Genomic DNA, 24,010 nt, shown 5'->3' on the forward strand with positions numbered 1-24,010 from the left:
GTATCCAACAGTTGAAGTAATCAACAAGTGATTGAACTATTTATACCCTCTCTCTACCTTAGAACGGTTAAGGTCAAGAAAAAATGTCAAAATATTGCTGCTTCTATTTTATCATATTCCATCAGTGATCAAGGTGATCGATCCGAGAACGCACGGCTCTCGAGATCGGTTCGCACCTGTGGGTCAACGGTGTGGGGCACGCGGCATTTCAACTGGTCGCGGTGGCTCTCGTCGGCCATTGGCGCACGTGATAACCGTGCCGTGTATTTTCACGTGTGGACCAGCCTTTATATCGCCAATCCCCCCGTGGTCGGTCACCGATCCGTGACGATTGCCGACGCTGCGTGCCGCCAGTCGGTTCGAATAATCGCCTCGTGGCAGGTGAAAACGAGAATTGGCGTGCAGGCCAGTCGTCTAGTCAGTCAGAGTCCGTCGCACGAGGCACGGACGAACCGCGTCAGGTCGCGTTTCGTTCGTCGGCAAACACCATCGGTAATCTAAACACAGTGCGTGACACGGTGCGACACGACACGAACGCGACACGATACGAATTGCGTGTGTGCGCGAGCTTTCTCGTACGCATTCGCCAGCGTAGAACACCCTATCATTCGCTTCTTTTTTTTCCTGTTTCTCGCGCGCGGCCAGTTGCCGTTGCCTCTCCTGTCTCTGGCAGTCAGTTTCCGTTCGGTTGAGCGCGCGACATATCGCACGAGGGTCGAACCTAAACACCGCACAGCATGTCCTCCCTGAAGGGTGACCAGGTCCCGTGTGCACGGCTCTGCCATATCGTGAAATGGGAGGACTTCGACGGTTACGGGTTCAATTTGCATGCGGAGAAAGGGAAGAACGGCCAGTTCATCGGCAAGGTGGACGATGGGTCGCCGAGCCAGGCCGCTGGCCTGCGACAGGGCGACCGGATCGTCGAGGTTAATGAGATCAACATCGCGAACGAGACCCACAAACAGGTGGTCGAGCGCATCAAGGCATTCCCCAGCGAGACCAAGCTTCTCGTCGTCGACCAGGAGGTCGACGAATACTTCAGGGCCAACAACATCGTTATCAAGGGCACCATGGCGAACGTCAAGGTGATCAAGACCCCCGAGAAGAATCCGAACAGTGTCGAGCAGGAGGATGAGATCAACGGTAGCAGCGCTTCCACCGAAGAGGTATGTGAGATTAGATCAGCCGAATAATTGAGCGTTGAGCTGTCAGTACGGTGGTATCGATCGAAATTAGTCCAAGTCTGGATCATTGTTATCGAGAGCGTGGTCCACCTGTTGCGTCGCGCATCGATTCGACAAGACTGCGCTCGCGACGGCAAGCTATTCGGATCTGCGAGCACCTGACTCACGTACTTGGGTGTCCATTCTATTTAAATAGGATAATTCCTATACATCTGGCTTTGATAACGTCTCTCCCTGTAAATATAGCAACAGTTCGTTGTTCACGTAATACTCGATCCATTCCAATTATTTCTGCTCGTGGAGCTTATTCGAATCGATTTTAACCGGCCACTCGTTTTTATCACGTGTAAAACTACTTGATGTATCGAAGAACCTGCAGACTTATTGTTTTCTCTTTCACGGTATCTTTAGATCATGAGTCAGACAGTCGAGAACCGATTACTTCAACGCATTAGGATTTTTTTTTTAATTAACCAGTTGTTGCCTTGAATTCGCGCACGTACTTCAATTTATACAGCGAGTCGAAATGTATTTGCATATCCACTTTTAATGTAAGCTTTTTTAGTCATGGAAACCTTGCCGATTTGAAATTGATAATAAAAAGTATTCCGAGCACCTCGCCCGAGATCGAACAACTAGATATTTGTCTTATGCTGAGAATCATGGGAAAAATTAAATTTTCATAGATGAAGTTTTAAATATCTTTTATATCGTTAAAAATAGAAAAGATATTTATTCTTTAATACGTGCTACATGAAAATCATTTACCAGCTTCTTTCTAGCTTTAATCTTCTTTATAGCTTTTTTCGGCCGTTGTGGAACAATAGATTGAAACAAAGAGAATTGGAGTACTTCCAGTATAGGGTGCACACTGCAACGACCCCGGTCGACAAGGTGCGAATAGCATAAAAGCCGGGCGCGTGTTAGTACATAAGAAAGGCAAACGTTGCCCGATGCGTATTGTGCTCGGAGCGTAACAAGGTGAATTCGGATTGCGTAAATGCATTTCGCGCGTAATCTTAGCGAGCATGATTCGCCGTATCCTTGTAACGTCGTAAACGGTCGCCGGGGAAAAGTGACCTCACGCTTTTTACGTATTTAGCGATAAGCGTGCAAAGCGTTCGCAAACCGATCCTGCGGTCTTCGAACATCTGTGTTTACCCGGTTTGGCTGACAAGAACGAAACAAGCCCGAGACAAAAAAAAAAGAACGAGGTTGACACACCATACAGCATGGAAGAAGAATGTGCCCCGCAACACCATTGTCCCTTGTTTTCAATTCACGGTGGCAATTTACGATCTACGATTCACGGACATTAAAGTTATTTGGGTCAGACCGTATTTCCATAAAAAGCTGAACTTCGATAAGGATGTAAACGAACTACCTCAATTCTTTGATTACATCGGTAGCGGACCACATCCAATGACACAGCTGATACACCATTAAAAATTAAAAACAATTCTTACATTATTGAACTGTTGAACTGGTATACTAGGAACACGAATAATTTCAGTATTGGGTTCCTATTTTGTTTTGTAGTGTCATTTCGGTCTCCAATGGAATAGACTATTTAATAGCATTTTTGTTTCATTGTTAAGGACAGGAATCTTTGATTTCCTTGGTTCTAATTTTTGTCAAATAATTTGTGGAAACGATAACGTGGAGTATCCGGTGTTTATGAAATAAAAATAATTCCAAGTCGAGTTCTGAAACAACTTTAAACATAATGAATCGAATGAGATCCAAAATTCGCTAATAATTTCGGTCCTCGAATGACTCGTTCGAAGCTTCGCCTTGACACATCAAATCGTTAGAACGCGGGAATAACGTAGACGGTACAAACGTGTAAAGACAAAGCGTTTTTCTCGTCTGTTCCGGCGAGGAGGCCCCGTGGAATTGCGTGACACGCGGCATTCGAGTAACGCCGCAAAAACGAGAAAAAAAATGTTCGTTAGCCCCCCCCTCCTCTCGAGAAAGCTCATTTGTCGAGCGACGGTTCTTGTTCGATGACTCGCGCGAAACACGAACCGCCGACAGCCGTGAGAATGCTATCTCGAAGCCCGGGAATCCTGTTCGGGGTCCCCGAAGCCGAGCGAATTCTGTCGGAAACGAAATCACCGTACGAAGAAAAAAAAATTGTAGAATTTTTTTTAGGCGCTGCCAGCGTTTCACCGGAATACGTAAAAGCCCGTGACGATAATATATATCGCGTGTGTTCGCCTCGTTCCGGCGGGACGATAACTCTTCCACCGACTGATATCATTATCGCAGCTTCCCCGATTGTTCGGCCTTTCGCTTATTGTTTCTCCGCCCGAGAACTCTTTGCTTCTCGATGATCGCCTGCTGGGTGAAGTAAAATCTGCGGCATTTTTCCAATTAATTATTCAATCCTTCGCGCTCGATGCTTGCAAATTGACCTGTTTCTCATTTTACAATTCCACAAACTTTAGACTTCGGAGTACTAGAGTTTCACTGCTTAACAATTTATTAAATCTGAACTTTGCTGTTACAAAATAATTTTAAGATAATAAGATAATTCTTGGGATGTAACTTCAGAGGCGCCATTCGGGTGCAAAGGGTTAACATCGATTTCAAAGAACAGCGCCTGCATAAACATTCGTTTACCCTCGTAATTTAATTATTTTCGACATAAATGATTAACATAACCTACCCCTGGCAGCTCTTTGAGTTTAGCACAGTTTCTATTAACAGTAGATTAACAGAACAGAATAAATCACGAACATGAGTTTTTCCAATACCATTGGAGACTGACGAGGATATCATTCGCCATTCAATAAACGCGTATTTCTAGCAGATTTCGAAATAATATCGAAGAAATCAGCTACGAGATAATCGGTAAACCAGGTCCATTAAGTTTCCCCGCAACACGCGGTACATTTACTCCGCGAAACTGTTACTTTCTTAACTTTTGAATATACACACTCCACTAATTATTGGGCGCGCAAATGTGTAATCCATTGAGGTTTCACTCGACTGTACGGTGTTATTAGCAGTCCAATATCTTCTCCATGTATATTCCGTTTAGTCGAAACGACGGAATGATAGTGGCATATTGTTAAGATAGCGGCGATCGCTTGGGTCGTTTAAACAGAAGGACAGCGAGTCGCATGCATACGGGTGAAATAGCAATGATACGTAAAAGATGGCCGAGTTTTACCGCACGTATTTTTGATGCATTCTTAGCTCGCGCCGCGCGTCGACGCAGATAGAAATTTGATCTCTTATCGAGCACCGTTCGCATGTTGTACGTTCGATCGCGTCACGGATCAAGGGGAATCACGGTTCCGGCGACCTCGAACGTTGCCATGAGAATTGTCAGGCCTCCGTGTTCTAATATGCAGTGGGTCAACAAAATATTTTTATACCTTTTGGACGGAATAACTTGTTTACAATATATCGGACGATCTAAATCTTTCCCTTAATTTACTGGACAAATTAAAAGGTTATGTTCCTTTAACTTTTTTTTTATCGAAAAATAAACATTTAAAAAATACGTTTTGAAGATCTCGTGCAAATTGTATGAAAATTTCATGAAAGCGCAAAATGTTGCACGAAGACACAGAGGTCGTATAAATTGCCAGATGAATCACAACAGGAAGCAGAATTTCAATCAACGCTCTCAGACATCGGTAGAGGCTCGTACGTAACCAGATTAATTTGCATAGAGCTAACTTTAGGAGTCCCCGTGCAATAAGTAATAAAGTATTTTAAAGTTTTGTTGTATTATCGGAATATTCTACGGATACTCGCGAACCGCGTGCGAGGCGGTTTTCTCAAGGTTATTAGAGTAATTAGAAAAGTCAATTTTCCTGTTTCGGCGTTACTGGCGAGATTAGCGTCGCTCGAAGGTGAGCGCTCGCGAGCCACCGGTGACTCATACGGAGAACGATAAAACGCGCGCGCAAAGGTGACGCGATAATTATTTTTTGGTCGTTTTGCGGAACTCGGTAAGGCTGTCGGCGAACGCCAGGGGGGAGCCGCGAGTCTTCCGGCGGCTTTCGTCGCGAAAAAAGAAAACGATAAACGTTTTTAAGGGCGCCGTGAATCGAACGCGTCACGTGGCCGTTTAGCGAACGCCGGCGCGAGGTTCAATAATAACCAGCTATTTATCGCGAATACGCGAGTTGACTCGTTATTCGATGAAATTTTATGTATACGTAATTGCCGGCTACGTATGTCGCGTAACCCGATGCACACAATTTCAGAAAATGAATTTTCCTAGCTGTACACCGAATGATATAAATTTTGTAGAAAGGATGACAATTACCTCTGCGGTAAATTCTCCAATTTTTGTTTCACAAAATACACAATTTTCATTATCATGCCATTAAATTTACAATATTATCAACTGTTTGATAGCTTGTTAAAAAACCATAATAATTTTATAAAATCCGTAATAGTTTTTCAATCACAAATCATCGAACTTAACCTAGTCATTTTTCGTGGAATTATCATTGAGAAAAATACTTTTTAAGCACGTTTGTTGCATTGATGTCGCGATGATTCTCATCGTAGTGTCGGAGACGTATCGATGAAGCTTCTCTCGATAAACGAGACAGTTTTTTCTCGTTGGTTTATCAGGCGAATCTAGGTCCCCGTTCGACTATGTATCACCGAGAAGCGTTCTGGGATGTAACAATTACAACGTTAATCGCCGGAAGTTCCTCCTTTGTAGAACGGCACGTCACTGGCCTTAATTCGAAGGATAGCAGGGAATTATACGACTAAGTGAAACAACGACTTCGAATAGCTCTTGAACGATGCGCATTTCATACAGGTGAGAGAATTCTCGGTGAACGTTTCGCGCGAGGCGTCGTTGTACTCTCGTATCTTATCTGTTGGGCTGCTCTAGTTCCTCCGACAAGATCGATTTCTTTACAGCACCTTCGCTTTTGCTGCGCTGAGATCTAACAGAAAATGCAATAATAATAATAATAATAATAATAATGATTATTATTATTCTTTATTAACAAGCTAGGAAGACCCCTTTGAGTTACATGGAGTTTATTGCACATAGTTCAGAGTGACCTCATAGTAGTATATAAAAAAAAGAACAAAAATGATATTATAATGCAAAAGTAAAACATAAAGTAAATTATGTACATATGATAAATTGTGCATAAGAAATTATGATAAATAGCGTGTGTTTTACTAGTTAGTATTGCTGTATATTTGTGAATCGGTTCAGTGTATTACCAAAGAAGGCGAGTTGTGTACTATGTATATTTGTTTTCTTGTTGCTCTAGTTATACAATTATATAAATAATATGGAACAATTTTTTAAAGAAAGTATTATAATAGTATTCTATTTAGTAAAACATACTCTGAGAAATTAACAATTCGAATAACCCTTACGACAAAAATTCATTTCGCCCGCCGTAAAACAAATTGAATCCATCAGCGTAGAAATTAACGTTAAAGTTTGTGCAAACAATTCCGCCGGCTAATTGTGAGTGACACTGCAATCAACATTTCTCCCGTCGCTTCTACTTTATGTTCCGCCTACTCCACTCGTCCCACAAACGCGTAAAATTCGCAATTTGCTAATGAGTCTGCAGATTCCTATACAGATGCTCGTAAATTATTTGATTAAAACCGACACAAGAAACAAATTGATTTCGTCGATCGAGAAAAAAATCCTTATCGAATTGAATTGATTTTAATCCGTGTACTGGTTAGTTATAAAAATGAAATATGATATCATATTCTTTCATTTTTCATCCGAATACTTTCGTTATATACGATGATGTTTCACACTTTCGCGTTTCCATGATTTATTGTAGAAATCAGCAAGGTTTTAATCTAGCCTTGCAAACTAATTGTCCCATTATCTGAGTTTCCCACGTTCCTCCCGTTGCTTCTGATAATCGAGGTTCTACCATAAGCGAGCGAAACTTTATCATTTCTCTCGCAGACTCTGAGTCATCGAATACAAATTGAATTAACAAAGATGGCAATCAGCTGGTCGTTCGACAGCTGCTCCTGACGATGTTTCAACTTGGCGACAGAAAAGTGTTCGTCTCTTATTTATTCTTCGTTTCTTCGAGGACCGACGATCGATCGTTCTCTTTCGATAATCGGCTCTCCGGTGGATCCGCTCGTCAATCGAATCCGATCGCCGGCTTATCGTCGTCTTTGTCGTCGATTTTATCGGATAGACGCGGCACGGCAGCCTCCGGCGATTCGATTCGCCGGATTTCCGGCGATTTTTAGCCGCGCAAAGTTACGTAAATTTTCGCGTTGTTCCGCGCTACGTGATCGAAGACGCCTGGGCTCGCGCGCCGCAATCGCGTTACGTGCACGGGACGTATCGCGGATTGAGTGTGCATTGGGGTGAAACGCGCGTGGTCTCCGCTATCGTGGAATCACGTATACAATACGCTTCGAGTAGAGCGAATAAGCTTCGAGCCGCGAATAAGCATCGCGAATCGCGCCACGTTTCTCGTTACGTGCTCGCACTTATCACAATCCGATTTTTCACGGTTACGTTTGTTCTTTTCTTTAACTCCGCGTTGTGCTATTCCACGGTTTCGCGGTGAACCGTGATTCATTTGCGCTCGTAATTCGCATGCCTCGCGTATCCGGATATTATTCCCGCCGCGGACTCGATGCTCGTTAATTTATTTGGCAAATTCCTCGCGATAACATCGTAAGAACACTTTCGTTACGTGTTTCATGGTCGGTACGTCGGAGGAATACAGTTTTCTATGAAACGGGGACGATGGAAATGTGTTCGGTTTTATTTTTATCTCATTGTGACGGAACGGTCGTAGAAAACGAAAGCTGTACAAATATGCGTTCCTTCCCGCGAATCTTGTTAATAAGTTGAATATTCCTCTTATTTCTTAATTCTTAACTCCCCGCAACAATACCGCTGCAACCGAGTAATTTCAAATAAGTTGGCGACAGGTTCGTAGAATAATTGTCGTCGCAAATACGACAGGTTTAAGTGTAATCGTTTTCGAAAATCAAAGTTTTAAAACCATCGTCAGCCTTCCTTAACACGTTCCGTGCCACGTGTACCACCGATGGTGCACGCTTGTACGTCTATTTAAATGGTTAAAAAATAGTTGATAATAAATCTAGAATTAAAGAATTAATTTCCGCCACGAGAACGGATCGCAATGAATTTGTTTTATTATTATGTACGATTATTAATAATTACAGATAGTGTTGCAAGTTTTAGTGAAATAACAAATGGCTGGAGTGAAGAGTCGAGTAAAAATAGCTCGGCTTAGAATATCAATGAGCAAAGCTTATTCAAAAGAGTGGAATCTATTGGAAAGAAAATCATGTGTTCATCTATCAGATAAAGTCTCATGCATCTCCGACGATCAGGATCAATAAATCGTTTTAACTGCGCAGCGCATTGTCCTCCAGAGGACTGGCTGTTACTCAGGAATTCATTTCGCATTTAATAAATTACAAATCGCACGATACGCGGTTATTCTACACGAAGCGAACGTCTAAAAATAACATTTATCGATCTTTTATGAAAAAAATTGAAAAAATTAGAAAAATTGGAAAAATTGGAAATATTCCTACATTTGCATAGACCAACTGTTCAAACATAGTCTGCCTTTATCTCCCCAGAATACGTGTCTGTATACCACGCTTCCCTCCAGGATCTCTTGCGTCAGTCTCCTCGATCGTTCTGCACCTCGTCGCGCAGAAACGATCATATTCATTTCAACATTAAAATTCCCGTCGCGTCGGGCGCTATCGTATATACAACACACTTTGTCATAGCCGCACAATCGTCGTTTAATGAGCCGGGCTCGGCGAAACGGACGCATCGCTCGTCGATCGATTGCCCAATCGTTGATTAAGCAAATTGATACCGGGAGGCAAGGGACGGCGAAAAAGGAAAAAAAAATTGTGCATATCCGTGGCGTGCAGTCGATCGCGCTCACGGCAAAATAATTAATCGGTTCTCTACAGGATAGTCAATTTCCTGCCACCGTTTTCCATTGCGCAATCCATCAACCACGCACGCGCGCGAGCGCGAACGAGAGGGAAAACCAGAACGGACGAACGATCCTTCGAGAATTTTTCAGGATCGTTCGGAAACGGGCGGTGTTGAGCAATAATCTCGTTTTCCCATAAGCTTAACGGGCGGCTCGAGAATGTCGCCGATACCTGCGTCATGCGATTTTTATCCTTGTTTCCAGCAATCTGTTGGCGCGTTTCGTTCATTAATCGTTTTCCCGTAAGCCGGCCGTTGTGTTTTAAACGTGAACACGGAAGTCCGAACGCTGTTCCCTTATCGAACGCCGCCGTTTTCCGAGCCGAGAATGCGCTCGATCGATGAAAAATCTGCGGTTGAGTCGAACGATTCTGCGTACCGCGCGGCCATCGATGCCTCGTTTACGGCGGAATTCCTATGTTATTACAGTGTTGCAAACTACTTTGTGCGTTTGCGGCACGTGCAAAACTTTGAGACACCAGGAATGCCACGTGTAAGATAACCTTTGTAAAAAGATTAACAATGTAGTCGGTCATCTTGCGAATGATCGTTTGTTCTCTGTACATTCGTGATACAAGCATGGTCGACTCGGAAGCCTTTAACACGTTGAGCGCCGCGTCACCCAACTATGAGTGACACTAATTTCTGAAAAATCTTGAAAATTCATTTTTATTCTAGTATCCTTGAACAAATTAAATTTGACACCCCCTAGGATAAATATTAACTTTGTAGTTTCGCTTTAACATTAAACCTACCGAGCTCGAACAGTGGCTACGCGTTTTGCTTTAGAAGAATGGCAAGACTGGATTTATTTAGACTTTATGCCATTTGTATTATAGTTTATGCTTCAATCGTGATATCTATTTAATAATTTCGTATTTCGTTTATATTTTTATATAATTATATATTTTATATAATAATAATATATCTAATTATAATATAAAAATATATAATTATATTTTTTGTATAATGATATATTTATATTTTTTTATATTTCGTATTTCATTTTTGTATTTTATTGAGGATTTTAGTAGTCAATCATCGCCACTGAACGTCTTAAGAAGTACCAGTAAAAATTATATTTATAAATAAAGAATACATTTTATTATTTCAAATAATTTTCTTAGATCTATATAAATATTTCTGAATTTCATTGAATAATCATTATTTACTTAACCGATGCCCAGCTATAGTACCGCGTAACACTTTCGTCCAGTAAATCGCGTAGCCACGGAATTCCAGTTTTTATGGAACAGCTTGGAAAAATGGGAGCTTGCCCGAAGACTCGCGATACTGTTGGCACGCCGTACGCGTCGTTGAACTATAAGAGATTGAATAACGTCTGTGTCGGACTTTCGCTTCTCGTTCTCGAAACGGACGGAAAACGTCTAATACGGCGTTGAGGAGGACTACATCGGGTCCCGCGGCGGCGGTCGAGACCGGTGTCGCCGTTCGACTTATCGGCGAGGTTAAACGATGCCGGACGGCGGTGGGATCCGGTAAAATTCCGCCACGGAGGGCAGCCTCTCGAAAATCCGTTATCCGCTCTTATTCCGATTTCCGTGTCCTCGGCGGCTGCCGAAGCGATTTTTTCGAAGAAAGCGTGCCAAAAAAAGCGAGCCGCGCGCGGCGTCCACGTCTGAATACGTACGCGGATAACGGGGATTCCGAAAGAATCGGCGAGGTGGCCACGGCGGTGCATCCCGACCCCGCATGGAATGATTAACCTATTAACCGACTGATTTTACAACCGTAAACAATCGGACAGGCGGAACTCGGGACACGTGAGATTAACGTAATCGGGACTCGTAGCGTGCGCGACGGTGTTCATGCCAATACGTTCAAGTCTGCCAGACAGATTTCGTGAAAGAAATCGGTTGGAGAACAGTACGACACGAACTGAAGTCGTTATTAAAGTCATTTCATTTTTCAATTTTAACTATTTTTTAATTTATTTTCCGACTGAGAGTGACTTTTGAGACACTCGGTAGACGTAAAAGTATTTAAAAAATAGGGAACTGAAATAATTTTACGATATTATATCAAGAAAGGTGAACAAATTAGCTTTAAAAAGACAGGAAAATTGTTTCAGATTTACAGTAAAAATGGCTTCGAGTGAAAAAGGTTGAGAGACGTTTCATACGAGATATTCTGTATAGAAATGATTCGTGCAGATGTCGCGTCTATTTCCGCAGTAAACTCGAAATCGCTCGACGCCGCCTAGATCGTTTCTTATCAGTAGACGATGGGCTTTATGCATTTATGGCTTCGAGATGCGAAATATGAAACGGTGGAAAAATGAGATCTTAACTCTTTGCACTCGAAGCTATTTTAAGTGTAAATCTGAAATCATTTTTCTGACTCATAGTATTTCCATTCTATGCAACAAAGTGCACTTCTATACATAGAAAAGTGATCCTCGTGACTCGTACCAACAATTCCACTAATTAACCCTTTGCACTCCGAGCTATTTTAATTCGATATTTAAAATCGTCTCTCTGACCTATACTATTTCCATTTGAAGTAATATATTGTTATATTGTATTATATAATATTATATATTGTTTATATTGTATTATATATTGTTATTATTTTATATTTATATTGTATTTTATAGTGTTAAATAATGTTAAATGATATTATTATAGTATTAAAATTATTATGAAATGTGATGCAATAATTTTTCATGGCGCCTCAGAGACGCCGCTCGAGTGCAATAGGTTAAACATTTTTTAAATCTAAACTTTATTGGTCTAAAAATTATCTATTAATGGGTGCCTCAGACTCGCCACTCGAGCGCAAAGGGTTAAGTGTATCTGTACCATGCTAGCTCTAAATGCTGAGCTGCTTTAAGCTGATGTTTATTAAAAAATCGGGAATGGAGACACGAAATTGTTTTTCTCTGATTGGCCGACGGTTTTCTGAGACGCGCAGTAAAATGACAGGAATATAAACGCCTGCTCGGAAAGGTTGAAAATCGTAAAGAAGTTGGAACTAAATTAACTGAGATGAACTGAGTTACATCAGTCACGTCAAGATTATTCAGAAGCTACAAGTTTCTATTTGGCTCCTGTTCTTCGAAATTCATTTACGTGTCTGCTCGTTTCAGCCATAAACTGCGCAAAACTCTGACGTCTTCTAATCTACAGCTTCTCGTTACTAAATTGAAATATTCTAAGCGGAAAAATAATTTTAGATTTGCGGTTGAAATGGCTTCGAGTGCAAAGGGGTTAACCCTTTGTTTTTCCATCCCGATTCCGAGGCGCCATTAAAATTGTTAAAACGCGTTCTAAAATTATTTTTACAGATATCGCCAAAGCTCAAAAAAAGTTGTTGAAAACGCTACTATTGTATGAATTATGAGACTCGATTAATATCTCTAACCGTATCGAAATGTAATGGAAGTTGAATAACAAATGCACGAATACTGAAAATTGATGGATTCAATTATTGGCACAACTTCCCCTACGAGATTAGGATTCTTCGACCGCGTGTGCATGTTTATGGCGAAACGCGTACCCGCGTGCGACGGTGCTGCAATACTGTGACACAGATTCTGGAAATTTTATAGAGAGACCCGTGTGTGGATCGTCCCGATGCGTAAACACCGGCTTCTTTGCGTACCCGACTATCGCTTCTCGCGCCGCCGTTTGTCGACGACACGGCGTTATTGCACGCGAGCCGCGCGGCCGGACAGATTCCAGAAAACGTTGAGGAAAGTCGGATACCTGGATTCACCGGCATCCAAACGTCACGCGCGTCACGGTTTTCCCGAGGAAATTTAAATAACACGTTTTCAAATATAATTACGTAATAGATTTTATGGCGAAACTTACTCGCCGTACCTTTTACTTATTTAATAGATAGGTAAAATTATTACTTATTTACTTATTTTATTACTTATGTTTACTTATTTATTACTTATTTACTTATTTTATTACTTATGTTTACTTATTTATTACTTATTTACTTATTTTATTACTTATGTTTATTTATTTGATAAATAAGTAAACTTATCACATATTTAACGAATAAGTAAATTTATTACTCAATTAATAAATAAGTAAACGGTAAGTAAGTTTATTATATAAATACACGGCGAAAAAGTCAAAGTTATCCAAATTGTACCCGAACAATTTTTCGTGTAACTGTAACTTCAATTGTTCATGAATAAGTCGTAATAGCCATCGTATTTATTTTCTTCGTAGCGCAAGTGGTATACTAACGAACGAAATTCGTCGGACGAATCGATTTTCCCAATTCCGGGGGCGATCGCGGCTCGAGCACGCCGAGAAGGACAGCCGACTAACATTATTTTCAAAGAGATTTAAACGGTCTGCGGCACGAAACCGGTTTCCCGCCGTAGCTCGGCTTTATTCGTTGGAATTCTTTTAAGTAGGTACCGTTCGGAATATTGCATCAGGGCCCAAGGTCGTCTATGAGTTTCTTCGACGGATTCGTGTTTAACTATTCATCCGTGAGCTAAGCTCTCGCCTTATTTCTGCCGTGTCGCGGGCATTTAAATCGCGTCCCACCGGCACACCTGCTAACGCGTTATATGTATCTCGCCTTTTCCATTTTCTTCCGAGCAAATACTAAATTTGGATCGGTCCGATTATTAACCCTTTGCGCTCGAGTGGTGACTCCGAGGCAACTAAAATTGAACTGTCACGTCACAGGATAACTTGTTATCATATTAAAATTTATATTTAAAAAATTATTAAATATTGATACTGATGATATGAGTCACAGTCAAAGTCTAAAAGCGCAATTAAATAAAGGCAATAATGAGCTGATAATATTAACGACGATTAAGCGCTAATCAACGCAGCGTGAAACAACTCATAGTGCTAGGGGTTTACCACATATTACGAAGTTATAAATCATGAAACGAGCGTTTTTGTTTAGTCCATAACGTGCGCAAAAAAGACAACAAAAGCTATGCCACACTGAGAAGAAACCAAATTGTTCAACGAAATTATGCATACAGTGACATAAAGAATCCACATTATGGAGACAATGTAATAATTTCAGCAAAAACTATTGCAGCTATTTTGTCTACATATAACCCTGCAACTGCGATTCCACAAGCGGTCGCTAATTGCAATTAAAACGATAATATATTCAATAAACAAATTAAAAAGAAAAACAAGGAACAACTTTGAATAATATTGATGCTGCTGGATGGGTCTTCGAAATCAGAGAATTAAACGAAAAGTAAATAAATAACCGGCGAACAAACAAGTCGAATCGTATAATTAATCATTCGTCGATAGCGTGTTCCTGTTCGATCGGGCGCTTATCAGGAACGCGCCGCGAGAAGGTAAGGCGACACAAACGTGCCTCGCTTTTACTTTCTACCAGCGCCGGCATTAAGGCGAAATGTTCAGCGTTGCGCAACGAGAAATTTGTTTCGTCGGCGAAATAACGCGCGCGGAGATCGATCGATCAGCATTAACCGGCCAGGGATAACCCCGTGTCCCTTGATATACCGGCTGGCTTCGTTGATAAGCGCCGGCTTGGTTTTTGCCGCGAGGGTAACGTCGTCGACGGGCGACACAGTAGATCGTCGCCGGTTCTTTTCCGCCGACGCGATCGATCCTCGTTCCGATGGCGTGTGTTTAGGAAAAAAAGTAGCGCGCCGATCAACCTTGATACGTGACGCGAGTTTCTTACAAGTCCCAGCGAGCGTTCCATTCTAGAGGAGACACGGCTCTCTTCCTTTAGCAATTGCGCGGGGTGTCCGCGAGAATGGACTTCTGCGGACAATGTTCCAGTTGTTCGCCGCGGTCGCGCCTTCCTTCGACCTTGCAACGAAAGTTCCAATAGAATTATAAATACTTGCAATTATAGACTATGAGTCCTTATGCATATATTTGTCATTGTTATGGCCTAATTTTTATTTCTTTGTTTTTAATTTCCTCAGTCGAGGATCAGTCAGTTTTTCTGACTCGCAGTAAATGTCACTGTAGGCGTCATTAAATATTACTCTGTCGCTGAATGCACATAATACCAAGTATCATAATCACATGAAATCCTCAGAACCATTATAATATACTATAACCCTAATGATCTAGCTGCAGAGATGATGCCAACTTTGTCTACGTCTTTTAAATACTTTTAAACTATTCTGATACTTGGAAAAATTTTTAGAACAACGCTGACCTTTTCGTCTGGGAAATTATCAACGACAAAGAAATTGTAAAAGTGAAAGATTCGGCGCAAATATTTGTTTCTTGGTTTCTAAAGAAAACTCGTGTATACATGTACATGCATTCGATATCACGACAGTGATCTCGCGGATCAAGAGTATCCGCCGGCGGCGTCTTTGAAGTAATCCAACTTCTCACAATTAGATATCTTTATAATGTTTGGCGTCCCTTATCCTGTATCGCTTTAGTCAAAATTGATCAAATCGTGATAGAGAGTGATTCATATGTATGTATGGATTCAGATATAGTACGTTGTTTCGCTTAAAAACCAAGACACTACAGAGACTAAATATTTATTATAAAATAAATATATTAACACTTTATCGACCGGTAGCCTATAAACCCTTAGTTTGTTATCTATTATTGAGATAAATGTGTTAAATTGTACTACAAGCTTCCATATTATTATATAAATTTTTAAATATTAAATACCTTTCGCGATTAATAAGATAAATAAAATTAAAATAGGAACGAAAATTTCTACAACCGGATGACCGGTCGATAAATTGTTAATTAGAGTAAATTTAAATATATTTATGAGGAAACATAGATATATCTTTTAGAAACATTGATTGAACGAAATTCTACAGTCCGTTTAAAAATTGCGATCCCTCTCTTTTTCTTTAACACGTTCGTCGCCGACAATTAGACACTAAAATCACCACATAAGTAAAGCAATTTAATTAATTAAAATAAAACTAAAAAGTCCACATTTGTCATAGGGGATGACATTAGAACTCTTTCGCGTTCGAAAAATCATAGTCGAATTCATTTTTCTCGAATATATCGCAATAAAAATAAATTTTCAAAATTGGTCAGAAATTAGTGTCACCCAGATACGGGTGACGCGGCGACGAACGTGTCAATCTGTTATCGCGCGAATCGATTTTTAAATTTATTTATCGCGATATTAATAATCGGTCGTTTGTTTTGCAGAACCTACAGAAGTCGAACGACACGTCGCAGCTAAGCGAAAGTAGCACGGTGTCGGAGGGCGCGACGAGAACGTCGACGAGGAGCGAGAACGACAGCGAGCCGTCCGGCCGGGAGAACGGGAACGGGATCAGGAACGATTCGACGACGATGGGTCACGTGCACGGGACCGGGAACGGCAGCGTCGGCGGCAACGAGCCGCGGCAGGGCCTCAATCTGAAGATGAGCGCCAAGGAGCTCAGGGCCCAGCTGGCCGCGCGCAAGAAGTACGACCCAAAGAAGGAGTCGATCGGTTTTAAGGACAAGTTCGACATTGTCCAGAAGTTATAACCGATCGCACGTTAACCCTAACTCGACGATCCTTGTCGGCTATGATCTGTGTCTCGCGGTGCTCTGTCCGGTCCCTCGATATTGGTAGCTGGAATTTATTGTCCTCGAAGCGACGACGAAGACCAAACTCTATTCTCGAGAAACTTCCAGTTCTTTCGATTGAGACTTTCACAATATTGTTAAAAAAATCCTGTACTTAAGGATCTAGGTAGCCTGTTTGTGGTAGAGCTGCTGGGTGTCGAGACTTTTTCGTAGTTCTGAAAAAGCTAGGTTTTAAATTATGATTCTGTTTGCGATATTTTTAATGGTACCGACCCTTCAAGTTCTATATCTCATCCTAAAAGGTCTCCTCGTGAAGAAAGAGCTCCTAGGTCCATCCTATCCGACCTCTACCTATGCCCTAGGTTCCAAGTTGTATATTATAGGTGCTAGATAATCCACTGTTTACCTAGATCCTAGATGCTAGCTTCCAAGTCTTAGACTTTAGCCTGCAAGTCTTAGATCTTAGCATCCTAGTCTTAAATCGTAGCATCCAATTCTTAAATCTAAGCATCCAAGTCTTAAATCCTAGCATCCAAGTCTTAAACCTCATTTCTCAGGTCTCAGACTCCAGCAGCTCTTCGCAAAACTTCTAGCATCATAAAAATTCCAAATTTTCAGTCCTACGACCTCGGGTCCTAGATTCTAGGTCTTGTGCCTAGCGTCTGGGTCTCTTTGCGAAACTGCCAGCATTCCTGCAGATCTAGGTCCCATGTCCAAGCCGCCATGTCTCCGGATCCATGCGGATCGGCGGTTGGACTGGCGCACGAATTCTTTCCGCGGAACTATGCGCGCGACAGGCTGTAAGTTCTCGTACACGTTTCACAGTTGATCGAACGCTGGAAGTTTCTCGTTCCAGCGAGCCCCGCGGTTGGTTGTTGTCCCCGCTGCCTGCCTACGAGAACGGAGGTTCGCGAGACCCCAAGGACGATCGCGACGAGCGACGCGGGAGAAAGTGTAACGTTGCCGCGATACGGACGCGAAAATAGCGTCATCGCTAATTTCTGTTATCTCTTATCGAATTCAGGACGCGCGCCGCGTAACGGCGAGGCGCGCCCGTGCGTTAATGTCCTATACGTAGTCGCTCCGAAATTGCGAATTGGCCAACCGGCGATGCGTGTTTCCACGCTGAAACGCGTTGGTGAAGCGAGGATTAGTAGCGTTGGGAATCGAGAAGATGATGATGGTTCCTAGCAGACGGAAGATCGCGGTCCTCTAAGCCAGTCTTCGTTGGAAGAAACATTGAATTTATGTTCAATTAACCCTCGTGTAACGATGCCGCATGATGTGCAAAAATGTGCGCATGCGAAAATTTAATGTGCACATTTTTGTCCCAGATATATGAAATTTGGTTGTAATATTCTGTTAGATGCAACTTAGCCACTTTTACATTTCAACCCTTTGCAGTCGAAGCCACTTTTACTGGAAATCGAAAATATTTCTTCAGACTTATAGCGTATTCATTTTATATAACCTGAATAATTTTATGAATTCTGGAATTGCATTTAGTGGCTCGTGTTACAATTAACACGAATCAGTTTGATTTTCTTTAACGAAAGGTGTTATAGGAGGGTTGACCATTTAATTCGCTTCTCTCTGTAACCATTTGGAAATTATCAAAGATGAAGACAGGCGAACTTGTCTTTCCCCCGATAACGTCTCGGCTACCAACTTCTCCGCTCTCAATGATACATCGGAGAGGGAAATCACGTTAGATCGGTGGCTGGCACTGCGCGAGTTTGCCAAGATCCGAACGGCTTATGTAATTAAAGGAATGCAAGAGACAATACTGGGAAGAGCCGCGCGATGTTTCCACGTGAAGTTCTCCTAGCCGGAGTCGCAGGACTCGCAGAAAATGTTCGGGTACTGTCTCAACGCTGCCGCGGCATTGCTAAATATTACGACAACCTGTTGTGCAACGGTCAATTATCGTCGTCGTGATCCTTTTGCGTCGTGTTTCGTGGCGTACGCGAATACTCGATGTCCGATCACGTTACGTTTTCTGCCATTTTTCCCTTTCCCAAGCGAAAAAGCCGCGCGCTTTCCATCCGAAACGTGTCCTCCTCGGTCGGGCATGGTTGTCCGAGAGCATGCGAGCAAGCTTAGGTCACCAAACGGATCATCGTTCAATCGATACCGAAACTTATTTGCGATAAAAATCAGTAGAACAAAGAAAACATAATACATTACAAAATTACTGAATTTGTATGGAAAAGAAAAAGGTCCGCGACATAAACTTGCTTGCCAATTTTATCCGCAAAAATTCATGTAACTCGAAAGTTTTGCTTATTAATTAACAACGAATTTTTAAATTGATTTCCTCGATTGCGAAGGAGAAGGCGACAAAAAAAAATTAAACGATCGTCCAAGACTAAACTAAAAACTGTTGGGAGACCGGTACGCGAGGTCAAAGTCACGCGTTCTTACAGCGAGCCGATGATTCTTTGACGAATCGTTGCACGTTGAGAGCTGAGCACGAGCTCTGGATTCTCAGGAGCAAATAATTCGCGAATAATTACTTTAGAGAATACTGTCAACGTCGAGAACGCGTTAAAGACTCTCGTCACAAATCGACAACGCTCTAGAGTCTGTAAAAGCGTATCGAACACGCGGAAACGCAACGCCGCGTAGTTTACTTCGTTATTACCGTCATAACACGTTTGACGACGAGTGACTCGTCGATCTTCCCGTCGGTATTTCGAAAGATTAGTATTACGTCACCGATCTCTGATATTCACGAATGCATTCCGGTCACGTGTTCGGTGTGCCAGTCGCGTGCACCCGATACATACTTGATTTAAAGAGCGCGACTTGCGCGCGCCTCTGAGAATAATATAATTGTTAGACATTTTTTTTGGAAGGACCAACCGCCATATGTTTTTCCAAACTGTCGAAGTATATTACTAGACGTCTTAGAAAGCAGAGACCATCTTTCCTTTTTTTTTTTAAATTTATTATTATCTTGGCCACAGCGCATTCGCGCTATGCGCGCCTGTGTAAAATTGATCATCGGTTTTGTTAATACTTGAAATATTGTATCGAAACCGCAACTCTCGGTACGATCGACAAGTGGCATTTCTCGTGAAACGAGTACGTAACGCGAATATTGATACGCGATTCCTGGAAACTTCGGCACAGTTACGTACACGGTGCCATCCCACGGTTAAAACGCGATTTCTTCGTATCGCCGGATCGGCGATTTATATACAGAGTCGTCTATTGTCCGGGATAATTAGGATCGATACGATCGTCAGCCTCTTTCGTAACTCGAACGAACGCACACCGTTTTCCATTTCAAACAACGACGACAAAGGTGGTTGTTTTGCTCGAAGCCCGCGCGGCGGTTCCGCCCGAATTCTGACGTAACCGAAATTTCATACGACCTGCGGGATGATTTCTCAGCGGGGCCGTAAATCATCGGAAAATCAGCCTTGCGTGGCAACGTTATCTGTACGACGGAACATGTAAACAGCCGCCCGAGAGATAAAGATTGTTCTCGTTTCGTTTGCGAATTGAACGCTGCCGTATTTTTTTGGAGAATGAGAGCTACCAGTATCGAGCGCCGATTGCAACAGATTGCCAAACGAAAGCGAAATTTCTTTCTAGATTCTATTGTAAATCAAACAAGCCGACCAATCGAGCGCGAACGGAACACTGCTCCAAATCAATCTGTAAATTCTTTGATATTCTTTTCCTTCCTTCTTTATTATTTTTTTGTTTTGATCGATAAAGTTGTTGCGAGAGGAGGTTTTGCTGCATAAAACGGTACCCGCTTCTGTAAATATTACATATTCTCGTGCAGTCAAGGTCGGTGCAGAGATGAAGGAAAGCAGCATCGACGTTTCTTCGAAATCCGTCTAATGTGAATCAACGTTTATAAAATCCTCGAAACTTTCGTTCCTTTTTTACTTTGTTCCGATATGTTCGAAATTCAACAGGTGTATATACAGTTTTGCTGTTTCGAATTCAAACGGCGCGCCTGCGCACCGTTGCGATTATTCCCGCGGCACGATCTTCGGAAAGTTCTCGAGAATTCGATAGGAGAGGAAGTCTCTCGCACAAAGTCGGGCACCGGTTCCTTGAAATGTATATAAACATCTTGCGCATGAGAGATCCAAGTTACACACGTTGTTACGATTATCGCACGCATGATCGAATGTTAACTTTTAAGCGTTTAACTTTAAGCATTACGTTTGACGGCGATGCGCCAGAACCACGCCGCGTTTGTTCATCAAATTACGTTTAACCGCGTACATCTGTGTATAAATATCGTTGTACGTAAACACGTCTTTTTGTCCTCAGTTCTTATTGTTTTTCCCCTCATCTATAATAGTCGATCCTACAAGCTTCCGGTTGAGAAACACGGACTACTTCGTCGTTCAGGTTTTTTGTAACCAACAGTTATTTCCATTATACATATTAATCGATTTTGTTGCAAAATGATATCGTTGTTTCTATCCGTCGTTAAAAATGTGGTCTATTAAAAGTGGGCAAGCAGAGAAATGAACAACAGATGTGGAATGAACAAAGAATATGAATTTACATATTTATAAGATACGAATGGTGTATTATATAAAAGTCCATAGTTGCATATAAAAATTGACGACACCCGTGGTAATATTAAAAAGCTTTTTTCGGTCTCTGTACAGCGCCCTTTTTATATAGTAGCAAAACGTCCAATCTGCTGCACAAATTACCGACAATCGATTTTGGCAAACAATTTGAGTAGTGTACAGTTAGCGTAATTTAACTCTGTCGGTAACATTTGTCTAACAGTTTGAGCGTTTTGCCACTTACTAATTGGCACTGTACGAAGACTTTAAAAAGCTTGCCGATTTCAGCGCAAGCAGCGCCACTGTCGAGCATTTATGTCAAATTTATAGCGTAATTTACGTCTCCTATCATTTTTTATACAGCCCCACTACAATGATGCGACGTACGGATTACTTCTACTAGTTTGCCCTTTGACAGTAGAGACTTCATTATGATCACAGTAGGCATGCGGGTCTATCGGGTGAACTCTGTAATTCTAAACTACGATGGCACGCGTTGCAAAGCTCAATAGCTTTACAATATTTAGCCTACACTAATTAGGAGTAATAGCCCTCGCAATCCATATTAGGCATACCGAAAATTCCAAACACTACGTTAGAGCATATGAATACAGCTGAAGACACCATCTACTACTGCTATGTACGAAACTACTTTGTAGAAGGAGATAGATTTAAATTTAATACAGTCTGTCTCTTTTCTTACCGCTTTACGACTTTCTTTTAGGCAAATAGAGTTGTTAATAGGGAGAATTACCTATCACAAATGGGATTCCAAGTAGAATCCCTGACACGTTATCAGTAGACACACTCGCTTTAAGCGGAAATTCCATGAACGGTCAGGATGCTGAGAGCTCTAGTTATTAAATTCAGTTCGATCTTGAATTAGGACGAGACAGGTTGTACTGAATTTGTATCTATTTCTTTCTATGAAAGAGTCTCATATATAGCGGTAGTAAATAATGCCTCCGAGTATAATATATGCTCTAAGGTGGATGCCAGGTTGCTACCGGTCACACTGGTAGCGATGCAGCGCGCTGCCAATTGAAAAGTCCTGTAAGAAAAGACTTAGAAGGTACATTTTACAATAAAATAAACTCTTGCAAATATATTGACAAAATTTGATTGCTCAAAATTAAATTTGCTAAAGTATACAAATTTCTCTTGCAAAAAAATTAAATTAATTTCACTTATAGATGAAATAAAATGCAACTGAACTAAACTAAGTACTTGTACAGTGTTATGTATTGTATCATATATCATGTAATGTACTTTTGTAAATTTCCTTGAAATAAATTATCACAGTAAAACAACAAACATTCATTGCCTTTTGAATATCAAAAATATATTGACTCAACTGTATCTATTGTATATGTATATTATAATTCATTGTGTTCTTCATCTGAGCTCTCTTCATCACCTTCATCAGCTTCATGAGCAAAGTCTGCCGGACTACACAACTTAGCAGCGTTTGTGCACAGCTGATATTTGATGTTATCTGCTTTACGAACAAACAACGAGATTATGGAATCTTCGAACTCCTCCACTATACCTTCACACTGTTAATAAGAAAATAACATGAAATTTCTGTTATAGTAACAAGCACGGTAAATATTATGTTAGGATGAGAAAACTTACATAATACTTTAAACTTCTATTTATATCATCGTCTTGAATAATATCAACCTTTGACATTTCAGGATTCATACCACCAGATGGACCCATAAGATTCAAAATTGTCAATTCACCATTGGACTTATAAGTTGCTCTTACATAGTCGGACATTTTTTCACAAATATTGTCCAACACATCGGATATATGTACTTCGGACTGAGCAAGGGGTACCTTGAAAACATATTAAAATCTATTGAAAGAAGTACCGTAAGAGTAGAAAATTAAAGAAATTCACTGGTACCTTTTTATGAACGACATTTCCATCTGCATCTAGCCTGTAATTGCCTATCTCAATTTCTCTAGAAGGATCTATTTTTCCTAATTCCCCTTCAATTTCTTTTATGGTGGATCTACAAACTGCGTGTGATTAATATTAATTTATTACATCCACAACGTAAATTATAGATTATATTAAGTTTATTAAAAAATTTCACATTCGCCTAAAGATTACCTAAGCATTTTAAATAATTAGTGTCGATTTCTATACTGGCAACGGTGGTAAACGCGAATATGATGGGACACAGCACAATTAAACTGTTCATCTGTAATGAAAGTATAACAGAAGATCAAAGAATATTATAATTTGCAAAAGTAACTTGTAAAAATGTATATCCGTACTTACATTGTATCCTGTCAAGAAGGATGAGGAATACTTGATTGATTTACAAAGTAACGGTGTTCTGATCAAACGTCTGAATTTCCTTGGAAGTGAACACGTGTACGATTGTAAATATACACGTCACTATGATGTGAAATATAAATAATTTCCTTATCACATTTAAACACGAAACTACCAACATACAGATTATGAAAGCGGATATGCACAAACCGATAATCAGAGAACGTACATCAGACACCGATCAAATAATAATTATCAGTTAAAATAAGTGCTTTCTTCAAACGCCATTGTGTACGGAAGAACTCCCTAAAACGTGAACGGCACATAAATTATTATAAGGAACATACAAAAATCATCACGAATTTTAATCAAAATTTATTTCCAATAGCACATATCAAATTTTTTATAGAACTTCTGTGAATCAATATTCAGCTACAGCTATTGTTCTTGGAATTTTGAATTAACGATTATTTTGATGGCGA

At 41.0% G+C, this 24,010-nt stretch overlaps 2 protein-coding genes across 2 annotated transcripts; one reads left to right on the forward strand and one right to left on the reverse strand.

Moving 5' to 3' along the window:
* The first annotated feature begins 241 nt into the window (after positions 1 to 241).
* Positions 242 to 20,986, forward strand: LOC144473858 (uncharacterized). Its single transcript, XM_078188168.1, has 2 exons — positions 242 to 1,166; positions 16,320 to 20,986. The coding sequence occupies exons 1-2, from the start codon at positions 738 to 740 to the stop codon at positions 16,644 to 16,646; spliced, it is 756 nt and encodes a 251-aa protein (XP_078044294.1). The 5' UTR covers positions 242 to 737; the 3' UTR covers positions 16,647 to 20,986.
* A 1,476-nt stretch (positions 20,987 to 22,462) lies between these two features.
* On the reverse strand, positions 22,463 to 24,010 carry Sel (canopy family protein seele). Its single transcript, XM_078188167.1, is given in 6 exon segments — positions 22,463 to 22,794; positions 22,874 to 23,080; positions 23,151 to 23,266; positions 23,361 to 23,451; positions 23,532 to 23,618; positions 23,620 to 24,010. Coding segments are annotated over 6 exon segments (771 nt in total). The 5' UTR covers positions 23,710 to 24,010; the 3' UTR covers positions 22,463 to 22,614.

This window comes from Augochlora pura, chromosome 7 (assembly GCF_028453695.1).
Source record: "Augochlora pura isolate Apur16 chromosome 7, APUR_v2.2.1, whole genome shotgun sequence".
Lineage (NCBI taxonomy): Eukaryota > Metazoa > Arthropoda > Insecta > Hymenoptera > Halictidae > Augochlora > Augochlora pura.